The sequence below is a fragment of the Varanus komodoensis genome, unplaced genomic scaffold, assembly GCF_004798865.1.
Source record: "Varanus komodoensis strain SLA01 unplaced genomic scaffold, ASM479886v1 scaffold34_1, whole genome shotgun sequence".
In the NCBI taxonomy this organism is placed as follows: Eukaryota; Metazoa; Chordata; class Lepidosauria; order Squamata; family Varanidae; genus Varanus; species Varanus komodoensis.
In genome coordinates this window covers 8,597,252-8,623,430 of record NW_025335854.1, presented here as the reverse complement: position 1 = coordinate 8,623,430, position 26,179 = coordinate 8,597,252, and the positions used below count along the sequence as shown (strand labels likewise).

General features: G+C 51.2%; 1 protein-coding gene across 1 annotated transcript in view; it reads left to right on the top strand.

Annotated features, from left to right (window-relative positions):
* The window catches only part of PAPPA2 (pappalysin 2), a 106,236-nt gene that overhangs the window by 16,288 nt on the left and 63,769 nt on the right, over positions 1–26,179 (top strand). Inside the window, exons 4-5 of the mRNA XM_044439142.1 lie at positions 18,823–18,968; positions 23,507–23,800. Coding sequence (XP_044295077.1) covers positions 18,823–18,968; positions 23,507–23,800 — 440 coding nt within the window. The remainder of the gene's footprint in view (positions 1–18,822; positions 18,969–23,506; positions 23,801–26,179) is intronic.

Here is a 26,179-nt window from a genome sequence, read left to right as displayed (position 1 = left end):
TGGCCCTCCTGTGGAAGCATCTCCCAGAAAGGCCCGGCTGGAAGGCTGCCACAGACTGTGCTGCAGCTCCCCCTACTGCCAGATTCCCTTCCTACACACGTGCGCCTCACAGAGGGCCACTCCCTGACCCTCAGGAGACTTATCTGGCACCAGGGATGGCGTCCGGAGCCAGGGAAAGCCTTTCTTCTCTTCCCAGAGAGTGTGCTCCTCTTCTTGGCCTGGTACGTCCAATTCCTTTGTTCCTTCGCATCGTGTGTTGCTTCCACTGAGCCTGGAAGAGGAGAGACAGGGATGTGCCGTGCCATGGAGCCCACGGCAGGTGACGTGCCGCAGACCACAGTGAGCACGGGTTGAGTCCCTCACCCCGAGGAATGCGCAGTCGTTTTGGGGCCCCTCCCCTGGGAACTCGCCCCGAGGCAGCAGGGGCCGCAGCGCACCAAGCGTTCGGCCACAGTTTGGGTTTGGTCTTTGTCGGGAGTGCGAAAGACAGCCGCTCTCGGCATGCTTTCCCAAGGTGTGCTGACTGGGGCTCCGAGGAGGAGGAGGAGGAGGAGGAGGCAGCAGGGGGAGGCCTTGGAATGTGAGCCATTTCCAGATGTCGAGATGAGGGGGGCGGAAGCACTTACCGGAAGGCCAGGCTTCCCCAGGTGCTCAGGCAGCCTCTGGGAATAACCAAGATGTGCAGCTGCGGAAAGGGGGAGTTTCTCAGAGACAGACAAATCGAGCATGGCCCTCGGCCCCTTGATGCAATGTTGGCAGAGGAGAGCTGCCCAGTGGGAGGACTGGCATGCAAGAGGAGATGCACTCTTTTTCGAAAGCCCCCTCCTGAAAGGACGGGGCCCAGGCATGCTCATTAGGAGCATTCCTAGAAGTCAATACTAGAATGGATCCCGGGAACTGCGCCGCACGTGCTCAGAGATTCTTTCCGGGGGATGGCACTTCTGGACAGTGCTTTGGTCAATGGACAACATTTTGCAAGGAAGGCCTGTGGCTTTGAACGTGCAAAGGGGGGAAACCCAGCTCGTGAGAGCCTTTGAAGTGGCTCAGGATTCTGAGTCAACACCACACCTATTTAATAGATTCAAATGCTCCTGAGTGTTATCTCCGTCAGTACTGAAAGCTTGGCAAGGGGCTGAAAATTCCCCGTTGCGGATGCCTAGGCCCTCCTTGCAGAAGAACGATTCCTGCGTGAGGAGGGAGTCATTGGAGGGACTCAGCCCTATGGCAGAGCACATGCTGTGCATTCAAGAGGTCCCTGGTTCAGTCTTCGGCTTCCACACCGGAAAGGCCTCCATCTAAAATTCGGGAGAGCTGCTGCCAGCCAGTGTCAGTAATATTGGCCTAGAGGGACCTGGGCTCTGACTTTGTAGAGCACTTTTCCATGTTCCAGTGTTGCATCAGTTTTCAATGTTTATTGTGGGCATGGCCCATGTTTGTTGGGCGGTCAGTGAACGGAGAGGCTCTTGGATGCTCTGTTCAGCAGTCCAACTGTGACTCTCCCTGCGGATGGCGGAGCATGTATCTCCCTAGAACTGCTGCTATCACCCCCTGCTCTGGGGCCCACTAGTATCCAAAAATAAATATGAGTGTCAGCAGGAAGACTTTCTGGGATTCCTTCAGGTCCAGTCGAAAGCCTTTCCAGAATGATTTAGCTAGCATTTTAGTTGGCAAGCTCCATCGAAACTGTTAGTGTTGTCAAACGAATATATTGTTTTCAGTTTTCTTTGGCTCCGACAAGGCCATTATTTTAGGAAATAGGAATTCTTCCTATTCTGAGTGAGGATTCCAAAAGTCCAGGCCCCTTGGCTGCCAAGGGCAACATTGTGGGGAGAGAAGTCGGATTGAATTTTAATTTTCAAAAAATTTCTCTGTTGCGGAGTTTTAAATGTGATTCTTACATTACAAATCTTCCCCAATAAATTATTTGAGCGGCCTTTTACATTTCAGAGGAAAAGAGACATTTTTAGAATACTAGCCGGTGTACATTCTGCTCCAACCTGGCACACCAGTTGCCTGGAACACCATTAAATAAATGAAATAAAAGAAGGAAAGATCTTGTATTGTGAGAGATCTCAGCATTGTGATTTGTTTTTCTAACAAAGTAAAAAAGAATGATTTATCAACACATCCACCCAGGGCTTGTACTGGATTTGTTGTGCTTTAAGTTATGGGAGGACTACCTGAATCCAGGCATTGTGGGATCTCTTCCTGGCAAACCCTTGCAGTGAGCTGCTACGTTCTGGAGGTTATAGTGACATCTTCCCACTTCCTGGCATGCTTACTCACCTGTAGCCCATTGGCCTCACATGGCCCAGGTCAGGCTGCCCCACTGCCTTCTGGTTCGAGCCTGTGGCCATGCTGAGCTTTGGCTTAGGAAGCCTTGTGCTGAGCCAGACCACTGGTCCAGCAGTTCTCCTGGGATTCAGCCAGAATCCTTTCTGTGCCCACCTGGAGATGCTGAGGGTGACTTTGGGGTCCCTCCTGCGTGCAGGGCATGGGCTCTGCTACTCAGCTACACCCCCTCATGTCAATTGTGCAGCTGTACTTGCTTGCCAGCCTGAGTCCCTTCGAACTCTTGCTCCCCACGTCCAGTCTCGCATCAAAATCAAATGCATTTTTGTCACAAAAATGATGCAGGGTTTGGAAACACTGCCGTGTGAGGTGAGAGTGCAAGAACTGGACATGTTCAGCCTTGAGAAGAGAAGGCTGGGGGGCGGGGGGGGCATGAGATCCCTTTATAAGTCCCTCAAAGGCTGTCACAGAGAGGAAGGCCAAGGTCTCTCCTCGCTGATGCCAGAGTGTAGGACACAGAATAATCAGTTCAAGTTGCAACAACCCAGATTCAGGCTGGGCATCAGGAAGAGCTTCCTCACTGCCGGAGCAATACAGCAGTGGGACCAGCTGCCTGGAGAGGTGGGGGGCTCTCCCACACTGGAGACATTCAAGGGGAAACTGGGCAGCCACCTGAGTGGGATGGTGTGACCTGGTGTCCTGCAACAGGAGGGAGTTGGGCCCGATGGCCTTCATGGCCCCTTCCGACTCCACTCTTCTAGGATTCCATGATTCCAGAGGCTTGTTTTGGGAGGCTGCGTCTCACTGATTGCTTTATGCCTTCCTACAGATTCCCCAATCTGGTTTCATTTTGCTCGCCTAGGAAGGAACCAAGAGGCAGCCTCTCCTCAACATGGCCCCCAAAAAGCACACCTTGGCCATGCACATCAATAAATAATAGTCCACACGTATTTAGATTTTGGTTCTGCACATCTGTGCATTGATGCTCACTCTGAATGAGGCCCTGGCAGTGGATGCAGGAGCAATGCAACCTGCCGCCTGCATTAGTGCTCCCGTCCGACGGAGTCTTGGTAACTCTCCACACATCCAATCTGAATGCTTTCTCTCCCACCTCCTTGCCCCTTAGTGCCACTGAGGAAAGCTAGATGCACGCGGTCTTTCACGCATCACCTCCTCAACTGGGAGTACTGGCCGCCCATCAGGTGTACGTCCATATGGAAGTTGAAATGTGTGGGGATGCGCAGCTCTGCTACAGCAGATGTGCAGGCGGACACACTGTGGGCCGCTGACCTCCACCCACTAGCTGTATCTTCTAGTCCTTGTGCATCCAGCTCTTGTGCAACTAGTTGTGTCTTCTTACCTTGTTCATGGTTTAAGCTGTTGTGTGAGAACCAAATGAGCAAGCGTTCCGTAGACGGAAGAATTGAACAAGGCATGAACACACAAGCAAGAGAAATCCAAACAGAGCCTTTTTGCAAATGTGTCAATATATATAAATAAAAGGAAATGGATGAAATTGGCATTCTCTGCTAACACCCTAGTTAATTTTCTATCACAGTCAGCAACTCCGTCTTGACCTCTCCCAGGGTGGTTCTTCTGATTAGGTCTCCCTGTTATTTCTGTTCATACCACGCAGTTGGTACGTGGTGGAGTGTGAAGAATCCAGTTTTGGGGTAGGAATCCATCAGATTTCCTCTGCTCTGCTGGGCTCTGGCCCACTTTCTCTCTGCCCTGAGTCTGCCTTGCCCCAAGCGTTTGTGTGCGCACCTGGCAGGAACGGAGCCCAGATGAGTCGCCCCTGGTGCAAGTGGATTTCTGTGTCCACACGTGTGACCTGTGGCCTGTGTCCTTTCTGTGCTTGCACAAGAATAATCCAGTGCAACTAAGGGGTCCGAGCCATTCCCAAGCGTTTGATCCTGGCTCACTGGGACTTGAGCAAGGGAGTGGAGTCCAGGCAGTGCAAGAAAGTTGCATTCCGGGAGGATCTTCACATGCCTCATTGGTAGTACCTCCATTAAGGCTTCGTTCACTTTCCCGGAATGATGCATCGTGGGGGATTCGACCCTCCACCCAAAGTTGCGCTGCTCTGCATACCTGTGATTTAGGACCTCTGAGTCGGCCCTGCAGAGCAGTGCTTCAAGAGGAAGGGTTCACGCCAAACCATGAGTGAATTTCTGGCAAGTCTGTGCAGTCCATTCCGTCAAGCGCTTGTTGCGTGAAGTTGTTAATTCATGGCACGCTACCAGGGCATGTAGTAAAATCCTAAGTAAACTTACTTGATACCAGGCAAAACGGTGGGTTATTTAGGTTAGCATATTGCTCTGCTGTTTCTTGTTTCTTGCCGTCCTCTGCTGATCTTTGCCTTTACGGTCGACAGACATGCCAAGAGCTCTGCATGTTCATGTGAGGGAGGAATAAAAGACTCAAATGTCAGCAGAGAATTCCTGGTGCAAAACACCCTTATTTTATGCCCCTCTGCTCCATTTTCCTCCTCCCAACATCAGGCAGGATCCAGCAAATTTAGCTGGATCAGATTTATGGTGTGGAAGGGAAGTCTAGCCACACCAAACCTGGGAAATCGAGGATGCTCTGTACTGTACGGAATCCTGGGAGGGCTACATTGAACGCATGCAGTCTGTTGTTATGTGCCATCAAGTCACCTCTGGCTTACGGCATCCCTCCAAATTGTCCTACCCATGACAGCTGTGCTCAGCTCTCGGCAACTCTGGGCTGCGGCTTTCTTTGGAGGCAGTGGGATGTCCAGGTGATCCTTTTCTCTCTCCAGCTTTGGGGTATCAGCATTTATCAGGGTTAGCGATTTTTCCTGCTTTTTTTCCAGGCCTTCACATCCTTACACAGGAAAGGGGAAGGAGAAAACATAGGCAGGAAAAGCAGGGAAAACAAGAGAGAACACTTTCTGAAGATGCTGAAGTTCCGGGAAGTGGTGTGGGTTTGCAGCTGTACTTTAAGCCCTCCGGGAAGCAATACGTCAAAAGTGCTCCTGTGTGTTCAGAAATGTTCTTTCTCTTACACCAGGTCATTCGGCTCACCCTGCTTTAATTATAATTGTGGAAAATAGCAGCAGGAACGGAGTTTTGCTCCTTTGATTTATCACAGGCAGTGCAAACGACATTGTCTTGGGGAAGCTTTCCAGGCAGTCAGCTTGTGAATGAAAGCCTGGAAGAGAGATAGGATGTTTCCCTTGTTCTCACCCTGAGAAGGACTTGCTTGTGCCACTGCTGAGATCCCCTCAAAGAAGCAACCGCCCGTGGTGCCGTCGGCCTGGTGCGGCGGTGGGAGTGTTGCTGTGGGGACCTGAGAGATTCGGGTTGACTCTGAGCTTGTTGGCCACGGCCTCTCTGCCTCATCTGCTTCGATGGGGAGGAAGAGGAGGCAGCTGGGCTTTCCCGCAAGAGGAAAAAGGCAGGCTGCAGACTTCGTAATACCAGAAACAACTGCACGTTTTCTGACCAAGAAAGCTTCATAGTGCAGGTGGGTTTGTTGTTCCATCACCTTCATGTTATGGAGAACTTTCCCACCTGCAAAGCACTTTATCATCTACAAAGTATTTATTTAAATCCGATCACCCTTCCTTGCTCTGTCCGAGGGGGCGTTTGCCCAGGTCCCACCCATTCTTTGACCCCATGGCAGAGCTTAGGCTTGGATCCAGAGTTTCCCAGGTGTAAGGTCACAGCCCCCATGTCATCCTGCCCACCAGAATGATTTGTGCGGGGCAACAAAAAGAAAAGAAAACCAGTTGCCGTTCGAATGGATGGCCGGCTTGGGGAGCAGAGGGTGGTGGTGATGAGATGATGGAAGGAAAAGAAGAAGAGTTGATGAAAGATCTCCCCTCACAGTTACCCCTGGGGTGCTTTTCCTGGCCAGGTCTTGTCTCTTTAGTGTCCCTCTGAAAGGGAGGCGGAGCCCAGCTCCCCCTGTGGCGCCGTCACGCGAGGTGTGTGTGGGCCCTCTTCCCACCCCAGGTTATCTTGTCGAGGCTGCACAGTGTATCTGGGATAAATGCCATTAAATCCAGCGGGCCCTAATTCTGAACCCCCCGACTGTAAAATGCTTTGTTCTGCTGAAGTTACTTGCTTTGAAAGGTTGCTCTGAGTGGCACCACTGCGATACGGGGAACCCCATTTTGCAAGATGTCGTCGTCGTCATCTTTCTCTGGACTGTTCTCCTAAGCGGAGCTTGTGGTTCCTCTTCAGAATGTCTCACTGGGAAACATTGTGCTTAAAAGCGGGCTGACAGCCTGCTCCCAACTCACTCATTTGGTACTCCCAACACTTTGTGGGGCATTCCTGGGCCACTCGGCTTTCTCGCTGGGCCCACCGTCCTCCCTCTGACGGGAAGAGACCGGCTCCCTGCCGGTGATCCGTTCAGCATCTCACTCTGCAAGCATGCGGAGTTGTAATGTAAATACCGAGGGCTCTAATGCTGGAAATTCTCCTGCGCTTTCGCAGGGCCTGCCGCTTAAAAGGGTTTTTACTACCCTTTTCGATTTGGGAGCATTTATACACTGTCTGCTGTGCATCTGCAGGCCAGACGCATGCGGCTCCCGAGCCATTAGTGTCTAGTGGGTCAATAGACTGCCATCTCAAAAATCTATTAAGCTCCATTTGCAAGGGATTATTGCTGGTGTGATTGATTCTGTCTACCAGCTACCATCAAAAAAACACCAAACAAAGCAAGCCCGTGGAGACAGAGTGATGCGACTCTCGCTAGGAGAAACCGATTTTGCATTATGTGGTTGCAGCTTCTGTTATCTTATACTGCAAGCAGACAGTTGCATGATAATAATTTGCTTATCCTATTTTGTGCCATTCCGATTCCAAGAAGTGCATCCTAATTCGGAGAAGCGTGTGGGTTTCCCCACCTCCATTTTGCCCTCAGAACAACTGAGTGAGGTCGGCGAGGACGAGAGAGGGAGAGGGAGGACTGGAAATCACCTGGTACAGGTTCCCCGATCCAGGTGCTGGTTTCTCCCAGGTCTGTGCTTCTGTAACATGCATCACCTCAAAGCTCCATGGGAAGGTGAGAGGGACGGCTACTGCCGCGATCATGGCAAGGGATCGTGTCCTCTTCCGCTTGCATGCATTGCATCTAGTCTTGCACTCGGGGAGGCTGAGCTAACCCATTTCTGGCATGGGGGTCCCACCGTGCTCCTGTTCCAGCCCCCAGTTGCATACAGCTGGCAACGGAGCCGTGGGCAGGTGAGCCAGATCCTCTCACTGGGTTGGGGTCAGCGGAAAGGGACTGAAGATGGGGACAGACGCTTGGACTTGCGCTCGGGTTCTTGATTTGCTCTAACGGGGGAATCTTGTCCCAGTCCCTGGCCCAGTTCTCCCTGAGCTGACAAGGCTTGGTCTGCTCTGCACCACTCTGGGCTGACGGATCAAATGCTGCTGTGCACACCTCACAGAAAGCCTGCTTCATACCAGGTGGCAGGAGGGTCTTGTCCTTGCAGTCGCATGCTTTCCAGCCTGCAGTCGGAAGAAAGCGGAAGGACATCCACCCGGATGATGGGAAAGTGGAATCCTGATATCGTGGCCCACCAAACAAAGCCAGCCAGCACTTGGTAGACAGACTGGATTCTGCTAGGCCAGTGGCTCCCAGCCTGGGGTGCGCATGCCCCCTGGGGTGTGAGCGGGACAGTTAGGGCTTCACGAAAAAACCAAACCATGGAAATATATGCACACTGGCTGTTCCCTTTATTATTCCGTTGCCTTTTAATCCCATTATTGGGCTACGTATTTACAATTGCAACATGTACCTCTGAAATAACAGCAGCTAAATTAATTACAAACATTTTGCCAACACGAAGGGTAGAATTTATGGAAAGGGTACGTCTGCCAAGGGGTACGGAAGTGAAAAGGTTGGGGACCCCTGGACTAGGTTGCTGGCGGTGGATGAAGCAAGTCCATTCTTTTGATTGGCAGAGTGCAACAATTTACATGCTGGAAGTGTTGACATTTCATGAAAAAGCAAAGGGCTTTGGTAGAATTCTCATTTTTTCTTATTCACGGAGTTCCTTGGTAAAAAGAAAAAGCGAGATACTGCAGTCGTGCAAGGAAGGCGGGTGGGATGCCTCACTCGCCTGATGTTACGTGTAGAACAGGGTGAGGAATCCCTGTTTTTCTGGAGAAGAGCATGTGGACAATGTATTGGCCAGGGTGTTCTTCAGAACCACATGGCATAAACCACTAGATTTCACGATGTTCTCATACAAACATTAAACAAAGGTTCGAGAGTGCTTTTCCTCTTTCCAATCAGTGCAACACTTTTCCATATGAGCAATCAAAGTGCTTTTGTGCCTGGCAAAATCAATAAGATTCCCACTTACGTGTTCCTTTACGAAAACCAAACATGGTATATTGTGCACTGTGTTACTGTGAACAGCATTGGTAGAGGGTAAAGCACGGAAAGTGATATATTCTATTACATATATATTTTCTGGGTTTTTCTTCTTAGTCGGCCCAGAAAGTTCTGGATATGGGTGGTGTAGAAAGAAAGATGATCAGAATCATCAGTGTCATTTCCTCCTCTCATTTAAATACTCCATTCCATTTTGTGACTATTTAATTAGTCTAGAGGGCTGTTCCAACAAAGCAGTTTCAACACATCCTTCTTTCTTGGCTCTGTGGTGTGTCTTCCGCAGTCCCCCAAATTTCTGTGCACCTTTTCCAGTCAGAAGTGCACTGTCCCCTCCCAGCCGATCCCATTCTGAAGGCCCAAAATGCACATTTGCTCTCATGCTACTGGGTTCTTCCTTTCATCAGCGCAATGATTGCAAATTATTGTGACCTGCGCAAAGGAGCAAAGAGGGATTTGATTAACTGCAAATTAGGTTATTTAATTGGCCAACTCAGGACAGACAAAATAATATTTCTTCACACACGGCATAAATAAGTTAGGGTTTTGAACTTCATCGACATGCTGTGTTTTGCCTGCATGGAGTTCATGAACCCAATATCTTCACTGCAACGGGTGCATCTTTCTCGGTATGTTTGCACGGTGTACATGCCCTCGGATGCTTTTCAGGATGTCATAGCCCCAGCAAACTGCATTCTTCCGGGCTCATCACACGTGGCACTCTGTGTGCAGATTTCATGGAACTTCCTGCGTGGAACTGCGTTCCATGTTGTAAGTTTACAGCATGTGAAGAAGCGCTCAGCAAGTTTATCCTTCTGCTGAAGAAAGAACCTCGGCCTCCATCCAAATGCAGGGCCGGTGGTTCCTCCTCCTGTGCATTCTGGGCAGCTCCCTGTGTGCCCCCTTCCCCGTTGGCTGCCACTTGCTTGTTGTGCTTTTGCCTTTCTGTCACTCGTACGCTCGTTTCACTTTGTCCATCCTCTTAGGGGGAAGTGTGGCCGGTGGTCAGGTCTCCGCCGCACTGACGGTCTCTGGGCTCCACTCAGCCCCCGGCCACTGATTTGGTGACCCTTCTTGCTCTAGCAGGTGGATTTGAGGATTCCATCTTGCAAACTTACGGGCCACAGTAGAGAGCTTTTGTGCCTTGTCCGTAATCATGCTTTGACACAGTTGGCAAACGTCTCTCTTTACCGCAGTCCTCATTGTACGAAAGGTGGCAAAACAGCCAACGAGAAACCCAGCTTGAGCATGTGGCTTGCAGGCATCCTGCAATAGCAGGAGGCTGGACCTGGTGGCCTTCTGGCCCCTTCCAACTCTTCCAAGCTACGATTCGGCTGGGTTCCGGTGGTCTTTTCTTGTTTCATTGCCTTTTGTCTTGTTGTGTGTTGGTCCGCCTTTGCGTTTGTTCCGCTTGAAGCATCCATTTCTCTTGTCAGCACTCTTTTTCCTACACCTGTTTTCCTATCCTGATTAATGGGCTGCGCTCTTCAGTTATAAACATTTGCTTGGTTTATTGAATATGATGCTTCCTTGATCCCCGATCTGCTGACAGCCAGATGGATCTCCTGCACCCAAGCCCAGCCTGACTCATGCGCATGTGTTCTGCCATGTACTGGCCGGGACCCTGACATTTGGAAATTCCAGTGTTGGAGAAGCCCAGGAAAGCAATACTAACGGGATGGCCTGGAAGCCATTATCAATCCACTTTTATTAGAGGGTGGGTAGAAATTAAGTCAGTTTTAATAATAATGTTATCTAGGGAGCCAAGCATCTGTTCCTCCATAAAGTGATCAAAGCGCTGGTATGTGGAAAGGCAAGCGAGAGGATAGTGTGGCAGGTTGCTCAGTGAGTCGTGATGAGCAGCGAGAGTCAGGGAACAGAAGGCTTGGTGGACCTTAACGTGCGGGGTGCGGGGAGGGTGCTGAGAAAGTGTTTTCCTTGCCACTCCCCTGCCTGGAGGACACGTGATGTGTATGTCCCAGGTGCTGCATGTCGGGCGAAGGCGCGTGACAGGAGAGAGCCATTGTTTGCTCTTCCAACAGTTTTTCTGTTGCTCAAATGCAGTGGTGTGTGTGTGTGTGTGTGTGTGTGTGTCAGTCACCTTCCTCCCTCCTTTTGCCCCCTTACTCTTTTCCTGATCTCAGTTGCCCCTGCAAGGGTGAGGGCGAGGGCATCTTCTTCCATCCCTTCCCAGGAGCCATTTCTTCTGGTCTTGCTGCATGGCTTTCCATATTTGTGGGGAAATAGTGGGGATAAGGGTGCTGTGTGTGGGAGGGGGTGGCAAGGAGAGGGGGCCTCTGTAGTCCCTCCTGCAGCCTAATGGCAGGGAGCAAGGAGACCGAGATCTGCTGGTAGAACTCCAGGCACTTTTCAGAAGACTCTCAAAAGTGCATGGCTTCCACAGAAAGCCTTCCCTCCTGCTGAAAGAAAGAGGGCTGCGGTGGCAGCAGAACAGTGGGGATGGGGACTGAGTAGATTTGGGTGTTCTAGGAGGTGTAGGTAAGCTGTAGTTCTGGTACTGAAAGCCCATTTCTGGGCCGATGCATGTTATGGTTCACCTTTCCTGGACTGCTGTTTCGCCTTTGGCCCTGGTTGTTGGACCTTGAAGTTCTAGCAGAACAGCAAAGGGCAACCCGTGGGCCTGAAGCTTGCTTGCCCTTCCTGTGTACGAGCCACTGAAGAGTTGCAAGTACCCAGCTGAATCACAGGTGTGCGCGTGAAGGCCTGCTGCATTTTAGCACGACGATTTTTGAGTCCGTGTTCCCAGGAGTCCTGCGGTTTCTGCAGATCTGGCTGAGGATATTCAGTGAGAAAAGAAATTTGGTCAGGCTCGATCTCTGGAGGGTGGCTTTCCTACCGTTAGGGATCCTCCCCTGCCACACGCAGCCACATGCTTCTCTCAGGTATATTCTGCTCACCTGCACTGTCAGATCACACCGGGCCGGCCTGAAGCGTCATCTGAGTCACCTGGATTCCCTGCAGCATCCAGAGGTTCTGCGGTGGATTCTTCGCAGGGGCTCATTCCACACTGACATGGAAAGGTTTCCTTGAAGACAGATAGTATGAAGGCCAGCTGGAAACTGAAGGAATGAGCTCTGTCTCAGCCAACCGTTCAGATTGGCGCTTTATTATATCCATTTATTATGCCCATTTTGTCTCAGTGCAGTGGCCAGATGGAAAGGAGGACTCGGGCACCTGTAGTTTTAGTCATTCTCAAAATTCTGGCAGGGAGAAATGGTCATGCGATTCACCCGCTGAAATTTCGTCTTCCACGCGGCTTTTGAAAGGATGGGCTCACCACGTTCTTCTACCTCTGTTGATCTTATTCTGCTTCCACCGCCCAAAGGAACAGCCAGAGTTAATTGGAAATCTTTCTGGGAAAGAATCTAAGCATGTTCGACATACCAAGCATAGCAAAGGAAAGGTTTTTCTCTCGAGAGATTCAGGGCTGGTTATGGACCTGAGAAGAAAACATTGTCTTTGCGGCAGTTGTGCGTATGTGTGGAGGTGCGTGTGTCTTCTTTGTTGCCTGTCTTATTGCAGAGGTGAACCTTGGAGAAGAATCCGAGAAGGCACATTGCTAATGACTTCCAGCTGTCCACTCCCTTATTCCCTTGTCCAGATGTTTGCACTGTTAGAAGGGTCTTCCCAGCTGTGCACTGTGCATCTGGAAATTGCTGCCTTCCATCGGGGAAGCACCCCAGGCTGGCCAATAGTCAAGTGTGCTTTTTATTCTTTTTCGGTGAAAAATTATTCCGAGTAGTTGTCCTCTTCTTGGGGTCACCAACTTGCTAATTTAGTATTTTGACCTCAGGGAAAACCTTGCCACAAAATACTGTCTCATGTAGGTGAATAATTGCCAGAGAAACCCAGCATCCCCGGAGGGAGCTTCCTATTCCATAATCTCTCTTTTAAACAAGCACTAAACATATGGGAGCCGAGCCTGCCTTTGCATCTGGAAGATTTTTTTAAAATTTTCCCCAGATGGAGCAGGAGGAGGAAGAGGCGGTGGAGGCAGCAGCAGGCAGAGGGGAGTCAGGCCGACATCGCGAACCAGCGTTTCTGTCAGTTCATCTGTGAGATGGGCTGGCAGAGTGTCGAAGGAATGTGCTTTGAGCTCCCTTTCAATGCGGCGCATCCAGCGCTGTATGACCTCATCTGGTTCTGATCCTGGGTCAGAGGGGAGCCCACTGCTGAAGGCGGCATCTGGGCGCCAGGTGTTTCCTGTGTGGTGCTGCTGGAAGGGTCTGAGAGGGGGCCTGGAGCTGTCCCCGTGGGGCACAGGTACGTGCACGAAGCAGGTAACAGCTGGCAAAGCAGACTGGCACCTTCACCTTCAGCAGCAGCAGAAGCTGGTCTCCAGTCCAAGGACTTAAGTGGCCTCCCTTGCGGAGCTTATGGAGATGAGCCGTCCTGCTCAAAGCGCCTCAGCCCTGAGCTGGAGAAAAGCCATCGTTGCTTCTGACTCTTTGCTAGCAGACGTCCCGGTCCGAAAACAGAAACAGCAGCCAGTGCAGGCCATGAGGGTTTCCATCGGGGTTGGCCCTCCCCCGGCTGGGATCCTGATGGAAATTCTCTCCCCCTGCCCCACCTCATGGTGCCTGGGCAAGAACCGTAAGGGGGAAGAGCTCTGTGGGTGCATGGCAAAGCTGCAAACCCTTTGCTTTCAGGAAATGGCATGGAGAAGATACCCATGCAGCAGGCCAACTGCTCTGAAAATTAACTGCTTTGCTGCCGTTTAATGTAACCGCTCCATCCCGCTGCCCTCACTGCACGTGCACCTCGCTTCCAAGAGGTGGGATGCTGCAGGGCTTCCCCGCTTACTCAGGGCTCTGTTTCTTGGGAGAAGGTCACAGGTGCTCCTGTGATGGACGGTTCATTGATGTCGAGAGGAACAGGGCTGAGCGCCCCAGCATCGCGTTCTGCCACAGTGCTGCAGAATTTCCTTTCCTGCAAGTCAAGAGAGCTTTCTGGCCCTTTTTAGACTCGGTTCCAGCACCAACCAAATTCCGGCCACTCCTACAGACCCCCCTTTTGCTCTTGCCGAGCCTGGTGGGCCGGGAAGAGAGAGGAGCCGCTCCACCCGTCACCCACGACTTTTTCAGGCCTTCAGCTCAGGAGAAACGCAGCAGCGGAACCAGCACCTGATCAGGCCATCCGCTCTGGGTCGGTGAAGTCCTAAGCAACATGACCGTGGGGCTGTAGGATTCAAGAAACGGGAGGGGTTTCAATCACTCTGCAGTCAGAGGTGCCAAGCCCCAACGGACCCCGAAAGGACATTCACCCCGACCCCAAACTCTGCTTCGCTATGACAGATGCTCCGGGCCGATTGGTCTTTGCTCATCTGGTGGAATTCCTCTCATGGGCACAGAAACACCTGCCTGCCCGCTGCGAAGGAGGTCAGTCCTCGCCGGCGCCCGCCAGCGCCCCCACCCCCCGCCCCGCGACATCTTGGCATGCTCGGCTGGGCTCAGGAAATGATGTCGTCCCCAGTGCACGGCGTGATGGGAAGGAGTTTGCCTTTCAGACTGGGAGCCCACGAGGGATTCGAAAAGCCAGCCAGCATCTCTGATTACTTGTACAGATAGTTCTGAGCTTTGCTGGCTCTTGAGTATTTTCCAGCTACTCGTGAGGCTCAGTCGGAGGGCTGAGCCAATCTTCTAGCCTGCCCACTGGGGGGGAAAGTATCCGAATTCCAGTGGAATATGCGTGCAATCATAGGCTGTTTTATCCTCAGCAGTTCCTTCCCGGAGGGGTCAGCACGCTTCATGTTTCCACATGGCACATGCCCAGGCCTTGGTCAGGGCACCGTGAGACTTTATAAGCACACCGTGGAGGGGAACCTTCAGCCCGCTGGCTTGCTGAAAACTGGCTCTTGGCTAAAGCAACACTGTCCTGGTGAAAGTGAGTTCCTTTGCCAGGTTTCTGAAGTGTGAGACGTTCTGCCATAGCCCAGTCCTTTGGGGTCCCCGAAGTAAAAATCAGCTGGGACCAGCTCAGCTCCCTCAGGTGCCCGTGCTTTTCTCCAGACACTGCCATGCCTTTTTGTCCAAGATCCTCACTGGGTGCTCTTCTGGGGGAAATCAGGGATGGGCCTTGGATCCTGAAGGCTCCCACCATCCTCCCCTTCAGGGCCTGAACAGCCAGGGAGAAGCCAGCTGGAGGGCCGCTCCAGGCGTGTTCATGGACCGAACCTTAAGTGCCCTGGAGGGGTTTGTCCAACAGAACCAAGATGGTTTACTCTGAGCAAAAGTGGTTGCCCGGCCTCTTTGGTCCTTCACGTGACTGGCACGCGGATCCTTTCCATGGGGAACGTGGGGCTGAGCTGCATACAAAGGATGTCATAGAAACATAGAAATCTAGTCTGACCCCGGGCCATCTAGTCTGACCCCCGGCTCCAGCCAGCTCCACTCACGACATGCCCACCATGTCATGTATGTTCTTGGCCAGGGCCCCCTCTGAGAAAACACTAAGAGCAAAAACCTTTTTTTTTTTTTTAATGTGCATTTAAAGTGGGGTGGCCTGCCGTTCCCAAGGAATGGAAGCTGAAATGAAGTGGGCTATGATGCAGCTGGCAGAAAAGAAAGCTGCCTGGCCTGTTCTCCTCCCATTCAGGAATTCTGAACAGAGTTTTGGGTTCTGAGAGGAGGACTTAAATTTTAAATTTCTGACAACAGTCAACCCAGTTCCATTATTTTCCCACTATATTTTCTAGAGGCATCTGGCTTCCTTTGCCTCAGTCTTTTTCATTCCATTTATGCACGACACCGTCACCTCTGAGCAAGTGCAAGCAAGCTGCAGGCAATGCCAAATACAGCAAACAAGTGAACTGTAGGCAAATATTGAATGTCAGGATATTACCAGTGGATCAGTTAGCCTTAGAAAGTGTGCCTTCTTTTCCTTGTTCCAGCAATGCACCCATAGGTTGCATGTTGACATGAGCCAAAGGATGTATAGAATATATTCCCTGTAGAATAATATAGAGGTAATGTATACGAAAGTACCCCTGCCCTGCTCTGCCTCCTGCCCCGCATTACAGGAGACGGTAGCCCTTAGCAGGCTAAGAGCCCAGTTTCATTATGGGGAACCCTCCGTTCAACCCCAAAACAAGCTTGGAGTGTAGCTGAGCAGCTCCGTCCGAGCCGCTGCGCAGCCCCAGTTCTCAGCGGTTTCCTGGGGATCAGCTGAGTGTTGATCTCCCGCCGCTGCTCGGCTGATCGGCAAGAAGAGCAGAAGAGCAGAGGGAACGGGGTGGTGGAAGGGCAGGGCTGAGAAAAGTGGGGGGAATGCGGGACGAGACTGGGCGTCCAGATGAGGGAGGCTGGACGGGGCCCACGGGAGGAGCTTCTCCAGTGCACAGCTCTGTGTTTTGCCTTGACATGACTAGAACTCCGCCAGCTGTGCTTTCCCCCGAGGAGCCCAGAGGGTCGCTTTCTCTTGTGCCCCAGATGGCTGCTTCTGGCTTTTGGGCCCTGCGCTTGCTGTCCCGGCCTTCTCCTCTGCCTCACGGGCTTCCTCAGCATTTGGGCATGGCATTCCTCACATCAGCCTCCTCAGACCACCTCTGCTCTGGCTGAAGGTGGGCCCACTTGCCCTGGAGAACTGCCTTGCTTCCCCCACACAGGATGGTCAGTTGTTCCCATTCCTGGTCAAGTGATTGCTGGGGGGCTTGGTGGGAGGGCAGGGTTAGGGTTGGGGGTAGGATGGATTCCATCCATTTGGGAATGCCGCTCAATGGGTGGGCCCTTTTTAACATGGTCACTTATGAAAATATGCCAGTCCCCTAGCTCACCACATCAGTGGGCAAACTGAGTTGGACGTCGAAGAAAATATTGTGACCGGTAAGTAGACTCCTAGCAACCTGCCCCATCATTCTCAATATTAAAGTATTGAGGAAAAACGCCTTCTGTGGTAATAGTCCCTCTGAGTAGGAAGCTGTGAATGGGAGAGACATCAATTAATTCAGTTCTGTTAAGGCAGTCACTGCATTATGTTGGCTTTACCCTTCATTCAGAACTTCATGGCTAACTACAGGGATCTCATCTCTCAGAAGAAACTGGTAATTCTGACTGCAAACAACTGTGGCCCAATGCAGTTTGCAACAAGGACTATGCATACCACAAGCACAACTTTTGAAATAGGACCAACACACGGACATCAGGATATCTTATCCTCCCTACAACTGTGTCCCTTGGCGGTGTGTGATGTACTTCGCACTTGTGTCCTCTTGAATGTGTAGCTGGAAGGGTAGTCGCCGAGAGGCCCGTTCCCCCTTCGTCGGATGCTCCTCAGCACGATGGCTTGAGGTGTGGGGGTCCCTTAGCGTGGCCCCCGTCGGCTGTCCGGTCCTCCGGGGGCCCAGGTCGAGGTAGGCTGAGACAGCTTGGCCAGGAGGCCTGAGGGATGCGAATGACTGAGGCAGATAGTCATGCGTCACTTGGCACCGATACTTGTTTATGACGGATGGAAACTCCACTGGAGACACCAGCCGGAGAAGGAGCCCCGGGGAGTTGTCTATTCCAGGCTTGACTTGCTCTGTTACATGTTGTTTGTTCTCTTGCGGGGCATTCGGGATTGGATGTCTGCAGCTGAAGGACAGTGTCTCCCCTTCCTCGCATCCAGCCCAAATTTGCTTGGTTCAAGTAAGTGGGAAGGAAAATGGGGAGGTTTATAATGAAGTTAAGGGAAGAGAGACACTGTGCTAATGTCAGGGGACCTGCAGGCGTCAGTGGGGAAAAATGCTCCTCTAGAGAGACGGCAGGAATATCCTACAAACACGATTGCCTTCAGTCCATGGAATGTGGATGACTCCACGGCTTTGGAGTGGTTTTCCTAGATGAACATGATCTGGAAACTGAGTTTATTTTAGGATTCGAGTCCACTGAATAGCTCTGGGGGGTTGAATGAGTGTCTCTTCGAAAGTCTTTTTCTTTTTGGGGAGCGTGCTTTGCTTGTCTGTCTAAAAGTATGCCTTGATAGTACATTTCCCGTTTTATTCTCTTACTCAGGGGCTGTTTGTGCAGGTACCTCCATCACTGGAAAGCAGAATCCTTGCATTTGTGACCATCACAGACCTCACCCCATGGATGAAACTTTTGTGTGGCTTTAAAACACAGGGGGTTGCAGAGGTCCCGATTCTCACCTCTCACTGCAGCTGCCAGGGGTGCAGTAATCGAGTTGAGGGAAGCCAGGCTGAGGTGTCAACAGGCCTGCAAAGCCAGGCTCGAAAGAGAGATGGGTTTTTGAAGACCCGCTTTCTTCTTCAGCTCAGCTTTCGGCTGAAAGAAGGAAGAGACTCTCGGGCTGAGATTCCCCCCGCTTTTCCTCCACGCCAGCTAACGAAGTGGCCTTGCTCTCTTCGTGTGTGTGGAGGTCGGGCAGCGTCTTCAGTGCTGCAGGGTCAGCAGTGGGGCAGCCCTCACCCCCTTTCCAGCCTACGAGTTGTCCCCCTCGTGCAAAGCAAATGGAAGTAGATGAAGGGCCACTGCTTTGAATGCAGCCCACCGGGGACTGGCCAAGCCTCCCCTTTTGCTCCAGAAATGGAAATAGGAGCCGCTGGCTGTGGCCTTTGGTGCAAGCTGGGTGCTTTGGAGGTTGGAGGGTAACAACCAAGTTGTGTGGTATTGACAAAGGAGGACTAGTATCTGCGAGAGGTGCTCAGCTCTGATCCAGGACACTTCTGCTCCCTTATTCTTGGTTTCCGAACTGTGCCTGTTTGTATCATCAGCTCCATGAAGTGCAGCATCCAGAATAATGGCCCTCTTTTCTGAAGGGTTGTAGTTTTGTAGTGTCTCACAGGAGTCTGAAATGCTCCTTGTATGAAGCTGCTGTATATGAAACAGAAGTGAAGGAAGAGGCCAAAGGCACAATTTCTCAGTGGTGCCCAGGTCATTGTTTAAGCGCAACCGGTGTCACAGGCGGTGCCTCCTTCATCAAGGGCAATCTTGTAAAATGCTTCGTAGCAACCCAACTCAGCCCTTTGATCGACTGGTCCTTTCCTAGTGGTCCCGGTCCTCGGTGAAGGTAGATGCTCTGCAACTGAACTGTGAGCATCAGAGGTGGCCCGCATGGACGCTGCATTCCGTTTTCACCTGTTTCCATTCTGTTTTGTATTGTGTGTGTGTCACCATTTTCCCTCTCGCCACCCTGCAGGGCATACATGAGTGTGAAGGAGCTGAAGGAGGCGCTTCAGCTGAACAGTACCCACTTCCTCAACGTCTACTTCGCCAGCTCCGTGCAGGAGGAGCTGGCCGGTGCTGGCACCTGGCCCTGGGACAAGGATGCCCTCAGCCACTTGGGTAAGCTTGCCTCCTGGGGACACCTCCTCCAGCAGGCCTATCATGCTGCAGGTTCCAGGTAGACTGAGCATCATTCTTGTCCATTATACGTAGAAGTCCACATTTATGACAGAAGGAATGCTCTTTTCTGCTTTGGAGAAGCCATCTGAGGGCCAGTGCAGTCTGTTTGCTAGACACTTCCTGGACAAACTCTCTTGTCTCTGCCAGGAGTAGTGTTAGAGCAGTGGAATCAGGTGAGATATCCAGAGCACAGCCTGGCGCAGTAGTTCTGGATGAGTTCTGGTTGATGCGGCTCAAGGATGTCAGCAAGCTCCTCGGACAGGTTTGTGCCGTCATGTCCATACTGGATCCTTGCACTGCTTGGCTAATAAAAGCCAGCTGGGAGGGGACGGTTTGCTGGGGAGGTGATGAATACTTTTCTCTGAGACGGAGTGGTCCCTGGCCAGCTGAAGCAAGGGGTGGTGAGACCACTCCTAAAGAAACCCAGAAGAATGCAGCAGTTCTAGGGCACCGGCAAACTTCCCCTTCCAGGGCGAGGCTCTTGGGCGGGTGGTGGCCAACCATCTCCAGGCATTCTTGGGTGCATTTCAGTTGGGGCTCAGGCCTGGTTTTGGCACAGAAGCAGCCTTGATCGCCCCGTATGATGACTGTGCTGGGAGAGGTGGGGAGTGCGGCCCCGTTGGTCCTCCTGGGCCTCTCGGGAGCTTTCGGTACCATCAGCCATGGTGTTCTTCTGGAGTGGCTGCCTGAGTCGGATGCGAGAGACACGACGCTGCTTCAGCTCTGCTCTTACTTGGATCACGGGCTGCAGGCGGTGGTGCTTGGGGGACACTGCTCTGCCCCTTGGATCCTCCAGGGTTGGTCTTGTCCCTCTTCTTATTGAGCACCTGCACGAATTGGCTGAGGGAGGTCACCCGGCGTTTTGCAGTGCGTTGTCATCAGTATGCCGGCGACACGCAGCTCTGTCTCTCCTTCTCGTCTTCAGCAGGTGAGGCTGTGAATGTGCTAAAGTGGCACCTGAGAATGGACTGGACGAGGGCTGGCAAACTGAAGCTCGCTCCAGGCAAGACTCCGATGCTGTTAGTGGGTGGTTCTTCTCTCCAGATGGAGGGAATTCAGACTTTTCCAGTTGGAGTTGCACTCCCCTTGAAGGGGCTCATAGCCAAGGGGTGCTTCCTGACCCATCTGTGTCACTTGGAGCCCCTTTTCCCAGCTTTGGCTGGTGGCTCAGCTGCACCCCTGTCTGGACAGAGATAGTCTGCTATCAGTGGTCTGTGCTCTGGCAATCTTTAAATGAGATTCCTGCAGCACACTCTACATGGGGCTGCCCTTGAAGACTCTTTGGAAGCTCCAGCTTGGACAAAATGGGGCATCTGGACTGATAACAGAGGTCAAACAGTCTGACCACAGAACCCCAATTCTGGCCCACTGGCCCTGGCTTCCTGTACGCTTCGGAGCCCTGTTTGAGGTGCTGGTTGTGATCTGTAAAGCCCACTTGGCTTGGGACCACGATACGTGACGGAATACCGCCCCTGGCCACCGTCTGGCCAGACAGGATCTGGGGGGACTTCCAGATGCTTTAGCCTGCAGCTCCTAGAAGTCTGCCCAGCATGACTCATGGTCAGCAACATTGGAAATCGAAGTCCAGAACTTCTGGAGATCTGCCTTCTTCCCACCTCTACTTTAGACTGCTCTACTAGGTCCATGTGCCACACCTCTGTGTTGCTACCTCAGTAGGTGGTTAGCAGAAAGTCCAAGTAGCTTCAGTTTCCCCTAAGCTCTCTCTTCTCCCACCACTGCCCTGGCAAGTTATCCCAGCTTTGGATAACTTAATTTATGAGTAAAGAGTATGATTCCAGGGTCACAATGTCAGGTATTTGTTGCGACAGTCAGAACTGACCTTTCAGGTTTGTTGGCTGATCCAGACACTCCAAGGTACGCACACATCTTGTGCATTCAGGAGTTTGCTTAAGCATTTGTAGCCTGCTGAGCTTTTTATGAAGGCCGAAATTCCTGTGTGGTAAATTCTCTGTTCCTGAAGCAATGCCAAACCATGGCCTTTGAGAAGTCAGGATTATTAGCTCAGGTTTTGATCTCAGGAAAAAAAGGGCCTTTGTGAATTCACACCTCTTAACTTTCATATGATGTGAAGGCCCTGGCCTTTGTGAAGTCACTTACTGATCACTTAAAAGGTATGAATGAAAGTCGATTCCGTCAATCCCACAGGTAAAGGGCAACTGGATCGTGTGAGGCTGTAAGAGAAGCTGGAGGAAGGGGAGGGGTCTTGTAGGTGGGGGCTTTTGCATGTACCAGAAGCTTTTAACACCACTGCTTCACTGTTGCAGAGATGTTGGCTTGGTCCAGCCTTTGGCTTCAAACTTTTTGCCGAAACCTCCTCAAGGGAAGAGGGGTTGTAGATAACAGCCAACCTTTCCCCCCATCACACGCAGTTTTCTGTGTTTTTCTGGGTTGAAAGCAAGCTAGCAGTCTTACAGAGAGAGGGGATTGAGTGCAGCGTTGCCAAGAAACTTCTCAGCAGCGGCTTTCTCATATTTTCTCCAGTGGAAAGGGTTTTATGTTTCTCCTTGAAGGTGGGAATAGTAGGCTGTGAGGGCCCTTGTGCCTTCAGGCTCACTTTGCTGTTTGCTGTTAGTGGTTGACACAGCGGGATTATGGCTGCCCTCTAACATCCCATTAACTGAGCTATTAGCAAGGCTTTTTCTTTCTTCGCTCACCCGCATTCCCCTCCTTTGCTTTCAGCAAACCAGCCTCCAGTCTCAGACTGGGGTTTGGCTGGAGAGTTAAGCTCGGTTTCCTTTTTTTTTGTTCAGACTTTTGCTTGTTGGCTAAGAAAGTCCCAGTATCTCGCATGCCATCTCATCATGTAAAGTGAAAATCTTGTCCTTGAAGAGAACCGTAGCTGCTTGTTTGGGCTGCCAGGAGGTATTTACTCGAACAAGGTCAGACATTGTCAAATAGTGGTGCTTTCCAGAGCGACCGCTTTGCAGAGGGACTGCCTCCAGCCTCTTTTCTTGCAGCTCTTTACCCGTATAACAAACATTTTGTGACATAACTGCTTCAGCCCATGCAATGGAGCTGTAAGCATGTCCCCCTTTTTACAGCACCTTTAAGCATGTGGAAGAAACTCGTTGTTACGTATGTCTTAAATTACCTTGCCCTTCTGCCAAAAATGGTGCTTAAGGCAACTAACAAAATACATTTTAGAAAGATTTACAGAATCATGTTTAAAACATAAAAACAAAGCCATTAAAAATAGATCATTTTATACCTTGATTTATCAGAACTCTTAAAAGAGCTAAACAGCAAACCGAAGTTACTGAAGTGACAAGTTAAACTATTGCAATCAAGAGGCAGAACAGTTTTGGTATATCTCCTCACCCGACCCCCAACTCTTGCCTCAGGGATAGAATCAAATAGGACGAGAGGAGCATTAAAAAGACATCCCCGCTCTTGTGGGATCTTTGATAGTATTTGATGACAGTAGAATAATTGGCAACTGATAATATTTGATTGGCCAGTTGACAAACTTCCCAACAATAGTAGCAGGACAAATTAATCTTGGATGCAAGGACCGTTGTGCAAGTCTATTTAAATGCTGATGGTGGTGAAATGTAAGTGTCCCAAAACAACCTTTGAAGCATCAGATATTAAATCGTTCAAGCGATTTTGCTTTTCAGGGCTGCACACAAGCTTTTGGCATGGAGGTTCATACTTCCCTGCTCCCTCCTGCCGGCCCCTTGGTCCACGTGGTCTGTAAATTGTGCTGCAAGGACACCTCTCCCTCCTGCAGGAACAAATGCCTTTCTGAGGTTTAGGGGGACACTTTGCCCCACACATTTCCTGTCTGGAGGCAGGGGGCAAACTGCCCTTCCTGCCTCGCCATCTCTTCCCAAGCAGACCTGCCTTCATGGTCTTCACAGAAAATCGCAGTATGCGCAGGTGTGTGCCATCTTGTTGCTTGCCGTTGACTCCACTGGTTTTCCCAGAGGCAGCCTCCAGCCAGTCTGTCGACTGGGAAGGACTTCCACCTGGATCTTTCGCTGCCTATGGACCTCGTCATGAATGGGAAACCTTGCCTGGCCTCAGTGCTCTTAAGCTGTTGTCAGGAAGGGTCCTAGCCTGCTGCTTGAAATAGGGGACTTCTCAGGTGCCTCATTGGCACCCAAGGAAGACTTGAGCAAATGGGTTGGCTTGAATGGGTTGGACTTCTGAAGGCTGGGTGGGCAACCATTCCCACCTGCTAATCTGCCCGGGGTGACTGCGCATGGATATTTCTGCTGGAAAGAGAACCTTCCTTCCCAACAGCCGATCCAGTCCTCTCGTGATGAGGCATGGAATTTGCCTAGTCTGGAAAGCTTCCTCATTGCCCAGTGGAATGGTGAAAATTAAATAAATCAGTGACCAAAAGAAAAAATAAGTCCTCTTTGCAAGCACTTGCATGTGTTCCCACTCAGAATCCAGACTTCTTGCTCCTGTCGCTCTCTCTGAGTGACGCTGAGTTCACTTGCCCTTCTCAGGTGGCGTCGTCCTCAACCCCGCTTACTACGGCATGCCAGGACATACAAACACCATGATCCATGAAGTAGGACACATCCTGGGGCTCTACCACGTCTTCAAAGGAGTGGACGAGCGGGACTCCTGTGATGACCCCTGCAGGGAGACAACCCCCTCCATGGAGACTGGAGACCTTTGTGCTGACACGGCACCTACTCCCAAAAGCAAACTCTGCCAGGATCCAGAGCCTGTCAGTGACACCTGTGGCCAAACCTACTTCTCTGGAACCCCCTTCAACAATTATATGAGCTACACAGGTAATAAATGGAACAGCTATTTGAGGGGTGGAAGCCAGGGCCCCCAAAGGCATATATGAGCCCTGGGATGCTGGAAGATTCCGCTTTCAGTTCCATAAGATTCTGACAGCATCTCCTAATAATTTCAGTGGTGAGCGTGTTGAAGAAATGTTGGGGCAGTGTAGTGGAACATGAATAACCAGAGGGCAAATCATACCAACATCTTGTGTCTATTTTCAGATTGCATGAATTCTGATACCCTTTCTGTTGTAAAGGATCAAATAATTGGTTTGCTCATTTGGGGTTACTTTTACTGGAAATCTTGATCACCATACTTGGCAGAAAAGCTCAGCTGGAGAAACACGTGCCTGTCACTGAATTCAGTATGGCAAATTATCTGCCCTTCCCGTTTCTGATGTCTTTCTAGCAGGGCCTGCAGTGCTCCATCATCTCTGAAGATTACACTCACTAAATCTCGCGCATCCCCTGCTTTGTGTTTTCTGCAGAGCAAGTGCAGGAGGATGATTGGAGGTCAGCGCTGCTGCAGAAATGCTTTGGCTGGATGCCTTAGAGGGGATGCAGCAGGGTGGAATGGCCCAGGAAAAGCTTTTCCCAGCCCCCTTTGTGGTTACCTGGCAGACTTCCACTGGCAGGAAGACATGGAGGAGGCCCTCTGGGGCAGATTGCAACGCCTTCGCAAGCCCGTTTGGGGAAAGGGTCTTATCTTGGAGGGTTCTTGGTCATTCATAATAAATATATCAGAGAATGGTAGACTTTGAAGGGGTCCGCTGCGTCCAAGGGCTTGCTCAGTGCCAGATTCCAAGTTAAGGCGCTCCTGACGGGTGTCTGCCTAAGTGCCTCTCGGATGCCTTCCACGTGGGAGAGTCCACCACTTCCATAGCTCATTGGTCCCATTGTTATAGAGCCCTAACAGGGTGTTCTTCCTACGACTCAGTCGGATTTTATCTGGGTTTATTTATAAGATTTATACCCCACCGTTTTCTTTTTTAAGGGACGCGAAGCAGCTTCCTTCATTCTCCTCTTCCAGCTTTCAGTGGTTTGCTGCCCACTTTTACCGGTGCTGCTTCCATGCCCCTAGTGGTAGTTAGACATATTGAAAGTTTGTCGCTGGAGCCTTTTCATACTTTTCCCTGACCTATATGGGAAAAGTATGAATTATGTGCATCACATCCTGGGAGCAGAGCCAATAAAAAGAAACGGAAAACGGCAGTTCTAGTCTGGCCTACTGTCTTAATAAGTCACTCATTTTTCAAGCTACTTTATTCTGGAATAATCAGCTGAGTTGTGTTAAGCTCCTTAAAGATTTTAGCCTGCGCAGGAGATCTCCTAAAGGCCAGGTCCTGGTTAGATACTCTGGGGAGTGAAGAGGTGTGGAGCAAATGGATTTTAACCAGAGCAATTGCTTTGACATCACATTCAGGGAGGTTTTGGTAGACCTGGGGTCACCAAGGCCTGCGCCCAGAAATTGTGAGCTCCCTTGCGCAAAGGGGTCACAGCTCAGAAGGCCGAGGGAGGCTCAGCGAGAAACGGGAACCAGTTCCCCGGGACAGATGGGTCAGTCTTGGTTCGGGCCTCCAGCCAGCACTGAGTAAATTCCATTCTGGAGCTTTTAAGGTGTCCTGTTGCAGCATCCAGAGAAGCCACTGAGAGGAACAGGTGGACATCATCCTCTTCTGCCTTTGACAGCAGCTTGAACTATAGGAACTATAGGAGGAGGAAGAGTAGGAGGAAGTATAGGAGACGTTCCTCCTATAGGAACTATAGGAGGAAGTGCTGAATCCTTAGCAGAGGTGGGTCAAGATTGAAGCTTCAAGGAAAAATAGGTTTTAAGGGGAGATCGGAAGGAAATTAGAGGAAGGTCCCTCTGGACACGAATTGCTGAGGGGAAGGCACAGAGCAGCTCTGCGGGCGTTTTAGGTGTCAACTGCCATAATTTCTGGCACGGACACCACCTGCCTCTGCTCCAGGTTTGGTAGCCCCTTGCCAGCACAGGACGTCTCCTTATCGTGCCCTGCCTTTACTGCATCCCTTTATTTTGGAAAGTTGCACACACTGATTATGCTCTGCGCCTCCTTCTGCCCTGCCCTGCCTCGTGTCTTTCTGTCCGGCACTGGGTAAAGCATCGTCGCTGACCAGACATCTGGGAGGAATCTCGCTCCAGGGAGTGTGATTAAGCATTGCTGAAAGAGTGCCATCTTTTGACAGAGAAGCAGAATGGCAGGAGTCGGGAATTTTCGTTCTCTCTGGGTCTGGGAGCATTTATTGCAGGAAGGATGTTAGCAGAAAGATTCCGTTTCCAGGGCTGCATGAAGCGGTGGCAGCCTGGTGCCAGCAGGAATCCTAGCCATGAATGCAGGGCCTGGTGTAGCCAAGCCAGCT